Source organism: Poecilia mexicana, unplaced genomic scaffold (genome assembly GCF_051168715.1).
Source record: "Poecilia mexicana isolate PSO_F unplaced genomic scaffold, ASM5116871v1 scaffold_8, whole genome shotgun sequence".
Classification (NCBI taxonomy): Eukaryota; Metazoa; Chordata; class Actinopteri; order Cyprinodontiformes; family Poeciliidae; genus Poecilia; species Poecilia mexicana.
In genome coordinates, this window is record NW_028263377.1 from 12,201,696 (window position 1) to 12,215,886 (window position 14,191).

Sequence of the window (14,191 nt, forward strand, 5' to 3'; positions counted from 1 at the left end):
AAAGGACTGGAATGGATCACTTATATTTGGTGGAACAGTGGTGGCATGTACTACTCTGACTCAGTAAGAGGCCGGTTCACCATCTCCAGAGACAACAGCAGAAGTCAGGTGTATCTGCAGATGAACAGCCTGACAGCTGCAGATTCTGCTGTTTATTACTGCGCTCGAGAGACACAGTGACACAGAAAGCAGAAAAACTGAACAAAAACTCCTCTGAGAATTAACAATTTTTTCAAGAAGCCACCAGGGGAACCATAACAACACTGTTCTTGATCAAAACCAACATATTTACATATGCCAGAAGTTTCACACTGAAGAAATAACTATAGGAATATTCAGAAGATTTAAATCCATTAGAAATATATTTTCCATTATTTTTTTTAGAATTGATGAAAAAAATACAGGCATCAATTTAAAATATTCCTATCTGTACAATGTTTGATATCACTTAATGTTTTCTCTTTAAAAATACACAGATTTAGCTTAGTGTGTTTTTCAGAATGTCAAAATAAATGTCAATAGCTAAAAACAATTTGTAAGAACACAACTGTTGTACTACACATACAATTAAGCAGGTCACTCTTTTAAAACCTGCATGTGGCTCAGTGACGCTGATACATTTCCAAAGTATTTTTCCTTTCTATATTGGAAAATATAGAAATGTCATATTTCTATTTTTCTTCATAGATCAATATTTCTTGATCTTGGGCAGACACATTTCTTTGAAATAGAGAAGTAGTCACACAATTTCAATAATAATGAAAAAGAAAATTGTTTAAGACAGACACAATGAACTTGAATGACCAAAATGTGCAGCTTTGATTGTTGGAAATGCTGACTGGCCAATTTACCACAGTTTAGATTAGTGTCCTAATCTCTCATGAAACTCAGAAGGAAAACAACTAAGAAAAGAAAGACGATCACAATAAGTCAAATGTTTCCCAAACATTGTTCATTCTAGCACTTAATGTTAGCTATAAGGACAGAAATATTAACCAGTCATAACTGGCCGATATACTCATTGGCTGATTATTATCATGCAAATAAAGTGTTCAGGTTTATAGACTTGATCTTGGTCAGCTGCAGAGGAGGAGAAACTCCCATCAGATCATCTTCTACACCAACATGTTCTCTGTAGCTCTGCTGCTGCTGGCTGCTGCATCCTGTGAGTCTCACTGAGACAGAATCACAGCATGATGACACTAATATGAATATTTTTTTTCTGAATATTCAGCTTCGATGTGTTTCTCCTCAGGTGTCAAATCTGAACAGCTGACACAACCAGCCGCTGTGACTGTGCAGCCAGGTCAACATCTGACCATCAGATGTCAGGTCTCTTATCCTATGAGCAGCTATACAACACACTGGATCAGACAGCCTGCAAGGAAAGGACTGGAGTGGATTGGGTGGAAAAATGCTGGAGGCTCTAGCTACAAAGATTCACTGCAGAACAAATTCAGTATCGACTTAGACACTTCTAGAAAAACAGTGACACTAAATGGACAGAATATGCAGCTTGAAGACTCTGCTGTGTATTACTGTGCAAGAGACCCACAGGGATGTAAACAAGCAGCAAAGCTGTACAAAAACTAGTAGAGCCTGAACAGGTTTTATCAAACCACCAGAGACTGAGCTCTAACTGTACTTTTATTTTTTTTTATTTTATGTATTTGAGCTCCAAGACCATTTCTAATTTCATGAATTTGACAACCTTCTTATCATGATCTTTCTAAGAACCCCCCCCCCAAAAAACATAAAGAACACAATATTTATGCATATTTACAAAGCAGATTTTTTTTAGCTGTTTTTACATACTAGTATTTTTACTTAACATTTATCAGTTAAACTTTACAATTAAAGCTCAATCTAATTCTGAAGTTATATATAAAGTTTCTAGAGTTGCATTTAAAATGCAATGGATCCAAAAAATGTACTTTATATATTTACCATGTATTAAAATTTACTCAGAGGTGAGTTAGAATTAGTATGCATAGTCATATAAATACAGGAGCACCAAACTACATTAATGTTTATATTGTCCCTTTGTAATACAATCATAGAATTAATGTTAAATTGCCATTATGAACTGAAGGATGCTTTCCATTCTTGATCACTTTTAAAGCATTTTTTATCACGTGCTTCTGATATGGTTGGTTTGTAATTATGCAAATCAGAAGTGTCAGACTTTATACAACTGATCTGATGCTGTCAGCTGCAGAAGAACAGAAACTCCCATCAGATCATCATCATCATGTTCTCTGTAGCTCTGCTGCTGCTGCTGTTGGCTGCTGCATCCTGTGAGTCTCACCGAGACGGAAACATTTACAGCTTCAGCACATTAAATTGAATATTTATTGCTGATAACAGTTCTAATGTTTCCTCCCATAGGTGTGAAGTGTGAACAGCTGACACAGCCGGCCTCTGTGACTCTGCAGCCAGGTCAACGTCTGACCATCAGCTGTCAGGTCTCCTATTCTCTGGGCAGCTACTACACAGCTTGGATCAGACAGCCTGCTGGGAAAGGACTGGAGTGGATTGGCAGAGACACAGATTTCAAAGATTCATTAAAAAACAAATTTGGAGGTAGTTTAGACTCCTCCAGTAAAACAGTGACTCTGAATGGACAGAATATGCAGCCTGAAGACTCTGCTGTGTATTACTGTGCCAGACAGGCACAGTGACACAAACAAGCAGCTGAGCCGTACAAAAACCCCTGAACAGGCTGTCAAACCACGAGAGAGGATCTCTGGTCCAAGAAAAAAAAATTCTAATCATACATTTTTAGAGGTTATAAATAATATTTCAGTAATCTGTGTCTTTATCAATACTTAATGTGGATTCGAATAAAAAAAACAAAAAAACATGAACATACATCATATGTCACCATATCACCTGAACCAATGGTTAGAAAACCCAGAATCTGATGAATTGACCATCATTTAAAGGTTTATTGATTATTGAAAAGAGACTTGAAATGGATTTATTTAACTGAACGTGAAGGAAATGTAGACTGAGTGTTTTACTGTTAACCAGATCCTTTTCATGTTGAATTGCTTTCTAAAATTAAAGCGAACAAAGACATACCTGTCTTCTGAGGGAAAAGTGTCAAATAAAAACACTAACCTTTACAAAGAGATCTGCACAGAACATTACATATCAATATTAGAGTAACACACTCTGTTAAGGAAAAGTTCAGAAAATGATTTTCTGTTTTTCAAAATTACAATTGGAATCAAGCAGATGGGATTTACCTGAAAATGACTTCAAATATTAAAATATCTGGACATGATCTAAAATAATTACCCAAATTTGTATTCATGAATCACTTGAATCTGTTTCTTCACCAGGAGGAGGAGACAATGCAAATACTAACACCTCCACTTTTATACATCTGTTCGTTTAGCACAGACCTGCCACAGAGTGAGTCAGTGGCAGACACCGTATGCATAGCAGCAAATGGCTTTTACAATGCTTAGATTTCAGGTTGTCCTTACCTTTATTATTGTGTCTTTAAGCTGGAACGGTAAGAACCAAGATATTTTTAATCAAGTTAAAAGCTGGCTTTCAAAGGGAATTAATATTGGCTTGTTTTTCTGCAGGAATTGATGGTCAAACACTGACTGAGTCTGAATCAGTGGTTAAAAGGCCTGGAGAATCTCACAGACTGACCTGCACATATTCTGGATTTGGTGGCCATTACTGGAATGCTTGGGTCAGACAGGCAGCTGGAAAAGGACTGGAGTGGGTCGCTACTATTAGTGACACCAGCACCTACATCTACTACTCTGACTCAGTAAGAGGCCGGTTCACCATCTCCAGAGACAACAGCAGAAGTCAGGTGTATCTGCAGATGAACAGCCTGACAGCTGGAGATTCTGCTGTTTATTACTGCGCTCGGGAGCCACAGTGACACAGGAAGCAGAAACACTGAACAAAAACTCCTCAGAGCTTGAATAGTTTTAACAAGAAGCCACCACAAGGGGTGCCATCAGACCAAAAATAAACTTGGATATATTTGCAGTAATTGCTGGATGGGTATGTAGGTAGATATAAGACTGAAGCCTTTGAAGAATATTTTTTGTAAAAGATAATACATTTCATGATTAAAAGCTTTTGTTTATTGTCAAAGTTTTTCTGATCATGAAAAGTACACAGACGCAATATTTTTTTTAGCGTAAAGTTAAAATCTGCTAGTTTTCTTATTGATTACGATTGCTTTTTTTAAAAGATCGTATTTATAGGGCCGAATACAAGTTCAGTCTTTTTAATTATATATCCATGAATAGAACAAAAATAATGAAGTCTTGCTTAACAACCTGCAAGTAAAAACATTTGTGCCTTATCTATCTGAAGTGAGGATTACTGAATAGGATGTAATCCTATGGTCTCCATGGAATTAAGTTACTGAAATAAAATAAAAAAAATTGCATGATAAATGATTCCAAATATGTAAACTGCAACACAATCTGAGGATAATCCTGCATTAAATGGACAATTTATGTTGAGCTTTACTTTAGATGCCAAAAACAATGAGATTTACAGAACAGAGATCGTTTAGTTTATTGTTGGTCATTTCATTTAAAACATGCAGCTTGGAAAAAAAAAAAAAAAAAAAAAAAAAAACCACACACAAGTGACACCATCTGTGCTCTTTATCCAAAATATTTGCAAAATATGCTGCTCCTTTATTTGAAGGCAAAACATAATATTGCGAGAACATGCAGAGGACAAATCATACATCATACATCATACATCACACATTTATACAGGAGATTTGAAACAAATTTGAACATTATCAAAAACTTTGTTTCAGTAAAAGAACTCAAAGTGTAAAACTTGATCCATTAAACTCAGATTGATATATTTCAAGCAGTCATTTCTGTGATTCTTTGATTTCACTTATGGCTTACATGAACCGATTGAAAAAGAAGTTTTTAAACATTTTTATGACCTAAACAATAAGAGGAAAGACTTCTTACTTTACAAATTTCCAGCTGCTAGTCGCAGACAGTCTGCACAAGGGAGTTAAGAAACAAAAGGTACATGCTTAAGAAGCCGGCTAGTCACAGAGTGATGTATCCAGGAATTTTCATGGAAAGTTAAGTGGAAGAAAAAAGCACGGTACAAAAAGGAGCAAAGGGAGCAGACTAGCTTTATGATGATGCTAATTTCATTTTTCAGGACTTCACTGCCAATGCCAGCTTGATTAGCCAGAAAGCAGGCCCGATCTAAAGGCCATGGACAGTATTATCAGGAGGAAAGTAAGGGGGATCAATCCAATAATGTGGATGAACTGAGAGCAACTTTTAAAGCAACCTGGGCTTCATTTACACCTCAGCAGAACTGCAAGATCATTGTCTCTGTACCACACAGCATGATAGACAGTAATCCATGCAAAAGGAGCCACAATAAAATATTTACACTGTGCGGTTTAGCAAACCAACATTTGTCTCAAAGATCTTTTTTTATTGGTCTTACGTAATATTCTAATGCTGAGGTAATTTGTAGTTTGGTTTGTGTTAGTCGTCAGCCATGATCATCAAAAACAGAATAAAAACTCTTGAAATAAATCAATCTGAGTTAATCTATATAATCAACACAGTTCCTTTTTAAATTAAATTACTGAATAAAATAATTTTGATGATGTTCTTTGACCAAGGTGAAGCCATATCTTGTGACATTCATATATGAGGAAAGCACTGGTTTTAGTCAGAGTCTGTCATCCAGAAAAAAAGCTTTTTAAACCTGGACTGAGATTTATTAATATCAAGCTAGGCTCACCAGAGACATGGAAGTCAAGCAGCCTCTTTCTCAGGGGTGTTGAGTTTCCATGTGTCTGTTCAAAGACGTTCTTTCTCGAAAACATTTCCCACATGTGAGACATGGAAAAGGCCTCTCACCGGTGTGAGTTTTCATGTGGATGTTTAAGTTACTCTTTTTACCAAAACTTTTTCCACAGGTGAGACATGGAAAAGGCTTCTCCCCGGTGTGAGTTCTCATGTGAGACCTCAAATCACAGCTCTGGCAAAAGCCTTTGGCGCACACTTCGCAGGTGTACGGCTTGTCGTCTGTGTGACCCCGTTTGTGTTTGGTCAGATACCTTCTTTGACTGAACCTTTTCCCACATATGGGACACAAGAAAGGCTTCTCCTCCGTGTGCGTCTTCATGTGGACCGTCATGAAGGTTTTTTCTCTGAAACTCTTCCCGCAGGTGGGACATGAAAAAGGCTTCTCACCCGAGTGGGTGCTCATGTGGCAATTCAAGGCAGACTTCGTAATGAAGCTTCTCTTGCAGGTTAGACACGTGAAAGGCCTGTTGCCCGTGTGCGTCTTCATGTGAGCCGTCAAATTGGCGCGAACGCCGTAAGACTTGCCGCACAGCTCGCATCTGTGGGGCTTCTCGCCAGTGTGCGTTACCATGTGACACTTCAGACAGTTTTTTCTCATGAAGGTTTTGCCGCAGAGCCGGCACCGGAAAGGCTTCTTTCCTATGTGGATCCTCATGTGATCCTTCAGATGGCCGTTCTGACTGAAACTTTTACTGCAGAACTCGCACGAGTACGGCCTCTCGCCCGTGTGAGTTCTCACGTGAGTGTTGAGCTGACCGTTGTCGCTGAAGGCTTTGCCGCACGCGTCGCAGGAATACGACTTCTCTCCCGTGTGAGTTCTCATGTGGCTGTTCAGTCCGTATTTTCGGCCAAAGCATTTGCCGCAGACCCCACACAGGAAGGGTTTCTCACCCGTGTGAGTTCTCTTATGATCGGTCAAATGGTTTTTTTTCCTGAACTCTTTCCCGCAGATGTCGCAGCGGTGCAGCACACTTTTACCGCAGATCTCTGGGTCCTGGTACTCAGCTTTAACGGGACTCTGAGAGAGGAGTTCATTCCCACTTTGGTCCTCGTCGCTCTCGTCCGTTTCCTCTTCTGAAGAATTTTCCACATAAGTCTCAATCTCTTGCTTTATTTCCAGCTGCTGGTCATCTGGACGGACGTACAGTTCCTTGTCTTCCTCTTTAATCTGAGCAAACTTTGGTTTCTTCTGTGTCTCATTAGGCCAAACTGCTTCTGGTTCTTCATGGCTGGACTCCGTCTCTTGCTGCGAGACAATCTGGTCACGAGAATCCGCAGACATTGACGGATGTAATTCTGCGGAAGATCTGAGGGAAATACCCCCCCAAAAAAAGGACATTAGTGGGATTTGAGAAAAATTACACATCTTCTTTTTACAGGTGTTTACCTCATGGTCCTGAAAGCAGACATAAAGCCCAGTAAAAGCTTTATTTTCCAACAGCTGACAGTTTTACTCTTGGTGTCCGATGAAATACATGCAGCCTGGTGTTCATCTGTTGATCTTGGACTTCATTCTGTAAAGCTGGAAAATGTCAGCTATGTTAATAGATGTATTATGTTTCACACTTTTTGAACTGTTTGGGTATATTTCCTATTATGGTGGCTGGTAATGAAGTCAAAGTATGACAGGTACCACTATCATGTACTGATAAGCTGATGAAATTAGACTTAAAGCTAAATGTACAAGTATAAGAATGAAACACAAATATCCAGACTATAATAATCTCTGAATATTACCTTACAATAGCAGAGCAGCTAATGTTCACTACTGTTATCTGGCAGCTGAGGTTAAAATTTGAGTATATAATCTAATTATCTATTATCAACAAGATGCTCTTGTTGATAATAGTTAAGTATAACTATGAGCCATTTCCCTTTGGTCCTACTAAAAGATTTGACAAGAGCTGCAAAGCCTACAAAAAACATTTAATCAAGATACAGCATCAAATTTAAGAGCAATCAGAGAACCAGGACTAAAGAGTTATCAAGATTTCAGAGTAGTGACACAGAAAAAGAGTGGATATTTAGAATGGTAATTTTTATAGGTAAAGTTATTCAGAGACAATTGGGAAAGCCTGGAGAGCAGATGTAGCTGTTGCAGGCTTTACACTTCCACCATTTTACAAGCATGTTTATTAGAAAGCCACAACACACTTATAGCCCAAATAAAGGAACAACTCGCAAAACAATACTTGAATTTATCCCTAATTTGTGTGACCTGTATGACAGCTCACTCTTGCTTGTATACTGAAGAATCAAATTAACTTTACAGATTTTGGGGTGAAATCAGGCTTATTACAGCATCTTTAAACAAGAGCAAAAACTCAAACATATATATATATATATATACTAAAAAAGGGTGTAGATCAAAGTAGATCGATGTGTGAAAAGTATTTTACAAAAGCATAAAATAAAGGAAATGTGTTGTGAAATGTCTAGCAGAAAATGTGATTTAGTCACTGCTAGATTTAACAAAGAAACCATCTGATGCAAAAGTGAAAAGGTGATTATGTGTGTGTACCGATTTTTATTGTGGTTTACTATTCTTGTTTAAGACTGACAGAGGCACTGGTTTATTTAACTTAATACAAATCAATAGCTTGGAAAAGTTTGAGATCAGAACAATGTGCTTTGCTATGGCTAGTCGTTAGCATTTACACAGAGAAATCAATGTGCTCCTCCACTGTGATGTTTATTTTAGATAATATATTTACTGGTAAAAACTTCAGCACAAAAACCTCACTTCAAAACATCCAAATGATTCATTTTGAGGCCTGCATTATAGTGTTGATTACATGCAGCTATTGCTAATGCTAACGTTTTTGTTGGTTTTTCTCTTACTGTTTGTATTTGTTGATGCTCGCAGAAAAAGCTCATGAAACTCCAGTGCCTGATAAATGTCCCGACTGCTGTGAGAAGTATTTTCAGTGTCTTTCTAAATAAACAGAAAGGTCAGCAGTGACTCTAGAGTTAGCCTCCTGTAATTCATCTCCTACCAGCTTGTTTTGCTCGTGATGCAGGAAGAAACTGGTTGCTGCAGACAAACTAGCTCAATCATCAGAAGCTAGTAAATACGCAGAGACCTCACATTTCCTTATGAGAAACGGAGAGGTATAGTTAACATATATTTACACACAATGTAGGAGGGAAAAAGCCTAGCTGGGATCGTGTGTTTGTGTGGAGGTGGAGGTGTGGCTACACTGAGAGGAAGTCTGGTCCGGTAAAGTTCTGACTTTCAAAATAAAAGGCTACTTTCAAGCCTTCGAACCAAAAATGAACCATGTGAAGTAGATTTTTTTTTTTTTTAATGAAATGAAATAACTTTTTCATTATCGGTAACACTGATAAGTTAAATTTAAGGTTAGATAAAAATAATAATAATAAAAAATACACTTATTTGGTTCCCAAGATTGTATTTGTTCTTTTTTTCATCAATAAACGACTAACAGTGGTTTTGAACCAAGTCAGACAATGGAATGTAATTCAGCTCTTTAAGACTCTTTTATCTCAAGCACTCATTCAACTAAAAGTATGAATTTATTTAGTGGTCAAAAAACATCTGCCAGGACATTTAGTCTGACCTGTAGAGGAACTATCTTCATATTCAGCTGCTAATAGGGAAAATGGGTCAAAATTTGCAAGAAAAAAAATGTTGAGCTTGATTTAACATGAACAGAGGTCTGTACTTTGACCAGGAGGTGGCAGTAGAAGCAAACAGTTATAGTAATAATGATGTACATCATACAGTTGTACAGAAAAAAACAGTCATTAACAACATGACAGCAACAGATGTTGTGTCTGTTATTGAGAGAGTAACACTCAGGTCTATGATAAGACATGTTGTGGAAATGCAGGCTTTTTCACTACTGGAAAGGATCCAACCTCTCATTTGGAAAATGTGATATCAACTAGGTCAGAAAATCCATCAGAAACACATTTAAATGTGTGGGCTACACTTAAACAGAATAATGTAGAACATATTACTTGAGCAGTTTTCAGGGCTGAATAAAAATCATCAGAGAAAGCAGCAGCATGAAAAATTCAGTGTTCAAAATAGGTGGAGATAAACAAAATGTTTTTTTTTTCCAATAACAATGGTTATGTTGCTGAAAATAGGGTGTCTCTAATTTAGAAGCACCCCATAAATAGCATAGAGCAGCAAAATATGTGATGTAAATTATATTTCTCAGGGAAATGGACATTTAAATGTTCTTATTTAACCATATTTGCTTTGCAGTGTAAGGGAATATAATCATGGGGCTTTTTTATTGAGTTGGGTTTCAGAATAGAGTTATTATAATAAAAAGGCTTCTAGTTTTATTTAGGGTAAATGTGTTTCTGAATATTGTGAAAATACAATTGTTTTGTAAAATAACAGTGTCATTATCCATAATCTGCTGTGGAGGAGGAGCCAATGGAAAACAAATCTCCTTACATCTGTGTATTTAAGTTAACAGGGATGAACTGAGACCAGCAGATACAGTTTAACAAGATGGACTACAGGAGCAGACTGCTGCTTTTATTCATCTGCTGTGCAGGTGAAATACTGAAGTTTTATCAGATTTTCTCAATTAAATGTTTGATTTGCCTACATTTATCAAGGCAATAAGATGAAGCTAAGATTGTTTCACTTCTTTTTTCCCCTCAAAGGTGTTGATGGGCAAACTCTGACCGAATCTGAGTCAGTGGTTAAAACACAGGGAGAATCTCACAAACTGACCTGCACAGCCTCTGGATTCTCAATCAGTGGCTGGCAGATGAACTGGATCAGACAGGCTCCTGGAAAAGGACTGGAATGGCTTGCTGCTCATTATAATGATCTCAACATATATTACTCTCAGTCAGTTCGAGGCCGGTTCACCATCTCCAGAGATGACGGCAGAAATCAGGTGTATCTGCAGATGAACAGCCTGAGAACAGAAGATTCTGCTGTTTATTTCTGCGCTCGAGAGACACAGTGACTGAAGTTGGTGTAGCAGCTGTACAAAAACCTCAGCGCCTTCAAAGTTATCTGAAGGGAGTCTTAATTTTGACACTTTCCCTCTGCTCCATCATGCTCAGGTTTTCTCACACATCTTCAATGCATTATGTTCTCTTCCCCACTACTCTGAAGTTACTGCTGTTTGTGTAAATGGTTCCCAGGTTATTTGCAAGAATTGGTTGCTCTTCATGTCTGGGTTGTCCCTTGTCTAAGCTGAGTTAATCAATAAATGTTTTTTTTTTTTTTTCCATCATACACCTGCCTTCTTCTTGCTCATCTCCGAGTCCTTTATCAACTCCAGCTATAAGCAAAACGTCCCCAGATACTCACAGCATTTTTCCTTCAAGTTTTATTTATTAAAAGAAAATAATGTGTTAATGTTTTTGTGCATCAAATGGTTACTGTTATAAAACCCATCTCTAAAACTTCCTAGTTTGAAACCTGAACTGAAGTCAGAAGTTTTGTGACTTCAGCAAAGTGAAAACATGAACTCACATTGTTCTGGTTGCTCTCAGTCTTTGTGGTGAGTTCTTCCAGCTCCTCAGGTTGCATTAGACAATGTTTTTATTGGAGATTTGAAGATATAAAACAAAACCATGCCAACCAGTACATTTACTCTACAACTATTTCAACAAGTTACAGTTTTCAGAACATGGAGACTTTTTTTTATATATAAATTGTGTTTACCTCAAAAACCTGGAGTTTCAACTCCACCCTCGCTGGCAGGAGGAGTCAATGCAAAGCTGAACAATTTCCAGGTTTATTTGTGTGACTGTGGCAAGGCTGTCAGACAACAAGAATCACACAGAAACAAGATGAAGAACAAATTTGGTCTGCTGTTTTTTGTCATTTGCTTTACGGGTGAGAAAATGTCAAGAGAACTTCGATCTGCATTTGTGAAGCTGTTTTCTAACAACTATATTTTTATTATCTGCTTTGTTTCACAGGTGTTTGTTGTCAGACTCTGACAGAATCTGATCCAGTGGTTAAAAGACCAGGAGAATCTCACAGACTGACCTGCACAGCCTCTGGATTCTCAATCAATGGCTGGTGGATGAACTGGATCAGACAGGCTCCTGGAAAAGGACTGGAATGGCTTGCTGCTCATTATGATGATAGCAACATATACTACTCTCAGTCAGTTCAAGGCCGGTTCACCATCTCCAGAGACAACAACAAACAGCAGGTGTATCTGCAGATGAACAGCCTGAGAACAGAAGATTCTGCTGTTTATTACTGCGCTCGAGGTGCACAGTGACTGAAGTCGGTTCATCTGCTGTACAAAAACCTCAAATCCCCCTCAGAATTATCTGGTGGGTTATTTTCTTGTCTTTGTGAGACACGGATGTAAAACCAACAATGCTATAGCTGCAGTTACATTAAACTCTGACACTAGGACTGAAGAATAAGAGAGGAACATTTCTTATCACTGTCCAACCAGCTTCAATTTTGCTTTAACAAATTTAAGGAAACATGACTCAGATGTGTAACATGGGAAATAAAAAGTTTTCCATTTTAATTTCTTTGCATAAATTGACTGACTGAGGCCTGAATAATGCCTTTTCAGAACCACCAGTAAAACAGTGTTGATGGATGTAAAAAAAATCACCAGAGTTAACAGCAACATCATGGTGTGTTTTCAGATTATTCAATAAATCCAATAATAATATTAATAGAGAAGCTGGACAAAAACTCCTCACAAGGCATTTATTGGCACACAAAAATATAAGAACGCTGAGCTTCAATAGATGTCGTTTATGATTTCCTGTTAGCAGAGGTTCCATAAAAGTGTGCTTTAAATATATATATATATATATATATATATATATATATATATATATATATATATATATATATGATATATATGATATATATATATCATATATATGATATATATATGATATATATATATCATATATATAAAACATATGACATAGTTATATAGTCATATAGAATAGTTATATTATGAAACAGAAATGTTAAAGATGGAATAATAAAGATTCATGACATGCCATTTTGTCAGGTTGACAAACATCGATTTTAGTGACCTGACTGAAAGCAAAAAAATGAAAAATAAAAAATACATAAAATAAATTTGCCATTGCAAAAGATGCATTCCTATTATTAACTTAATTATGTATTTTCAGAGTGATAACTAAATTCCACCATGAAAGATGTGTCAGATTGTTTAGAAAATGTGTTTACCTCTTAAATCTGAGTTTGAACTCCCCCTCCCTGCTAGGAGGAGTCAATGCAAAACTTTGTGTTTTCCAGCTTTATTAGTGGGACTGTGGAAATGCTGTCAGAGAGCAAGAATCACTGAAACATGATGGACTACAAATCTGGGTTGTTAATTTTTATCATCTCCTTTACAGGTAAGAAATTGCAGACAGAACTTTAATCTGCTTTTGACAAACTATTTTCTTGCAATGACTATATGTTTCTGCTTCACAGGCATTTATTGTCAGACTCTGACAGAATCTGAACCAGCAGTGAAAAAACCAGGAGAATCTCACAAACTGACTTGTACAACGTCTGGAATCTCATTCAGCAGCTACTGGATGCATTGGATCAGACAGGCTCCTGGAAAAGGGCTGGAATGGCTTGCTGCTCATTATAATGATCGCAGCAACATATATTACTCTCAGTCAGTTCAAGGACGGTTCATCATCTCCAGAGACAACAGCAGAGAGCAGCTGTATCTGCAGATGAACAGCCTGAGAACAGAAGATTCTGCTGTTTATTACTGCGCTCGAGACACACAGTGACTGAAGTTGGTTCAGCAGCTGTACAAAAACCTCAAATCCCCTCAGGATTATCTTGTGGGTTATTTTCTTTTCTTTGTGAGACATAGATATAAAACAAACAATGCTATTGCTGTAGGTACACTAAACTCTGACACTAGGACTGAAGAAGAAGAGAAGAACATTTCTTATCACTGTCCAATCAGCTTAAATGTTTTATATAATGAAACATGACTCAGATGTGTAACATGGAAAAAAAAGTTTTCCATTTTAATTTCTTTGCATAAATTGACTGACTGAGGCCTGAATAATGCCTTTTCAGAACCACCAGTAAAACAGTGTTGATGGATGTAAAAAAAATCACCAGACTTAACAACAACAACATGGTGTGTTTTCAGATTATCCAATAAATCCAATAATAATGTTAATACAGAAGCTGGACAAAAACTCCTCACAAGGCATTTATTGGCACACAAAAAATATAAGAACGCTGAGCTTTAATAGATGTCGTTTATGATTTCCTGTTAGCAGAGGTTCCATAAAAGTGTGCTTTAAGAAAAATATTTGTTTTGCTTCTCCTCTATGTATGAAGACCTTTATTTTTGATTAACCTTGAA

The 14,191-nt window shown here is 37.2% G+C and overlaps 1 protein-coding gene and 1 gene segment (V, D, J or C); one reads left to right on the forward strand and one right to left on the reverse strand.

Moving 5' to 3' along the window:
- The first annotated feature begins 1,125 nt into the window (after positions 1-1,125).
- Positions 1,126-2,681, forward strand: LOC106905077 (Ig heavy chain V region 102-like). The segment is given in 3 exon segments: positions 1,126-1,165; positions 1,256-1,327; positions 2,389-2,681. Coding segments are annotated over 3 exon segments (405 nt in total).
- Positions 2,682-4,638: 1,957 nt separating this feature from the next.
- LOC106905071 (uncharacterized) lies at positions 4,639-9,037 on the reverse strand. 2 transcript variants are annotated; one of them, XM_014969678.2, is made up of 3 exons: positions 8,846-9,037; positions 7,237-7,371; positions 4,639-7,156 (listed from the first exon to the last, which is right to left on the reverse strand). In XM_014969678.2, exons 2-3 carry the CDS (start codon positions 7,257-7,259, stop codon positions 5,812-5,814), a joined length of 1,368 nt encoding a protein of 455 aa, XP_014825164.2. In that variant the 5' UTR covers positions 7,260-7,371; positions 8,846-9,037; the 3' UTR covers positions 4,639-5,811. The 2 variants fall into 2 exon arrangements, with proteins under 2 accessions (XP_014825164.2, XP_014825162.2); XM_014969676.2 differs by having other exon boundaries at positions 8,691-9,037.
- Between the last annotated feature and the right edge of the window lie 5,154 nt (positions 9,038-14,191).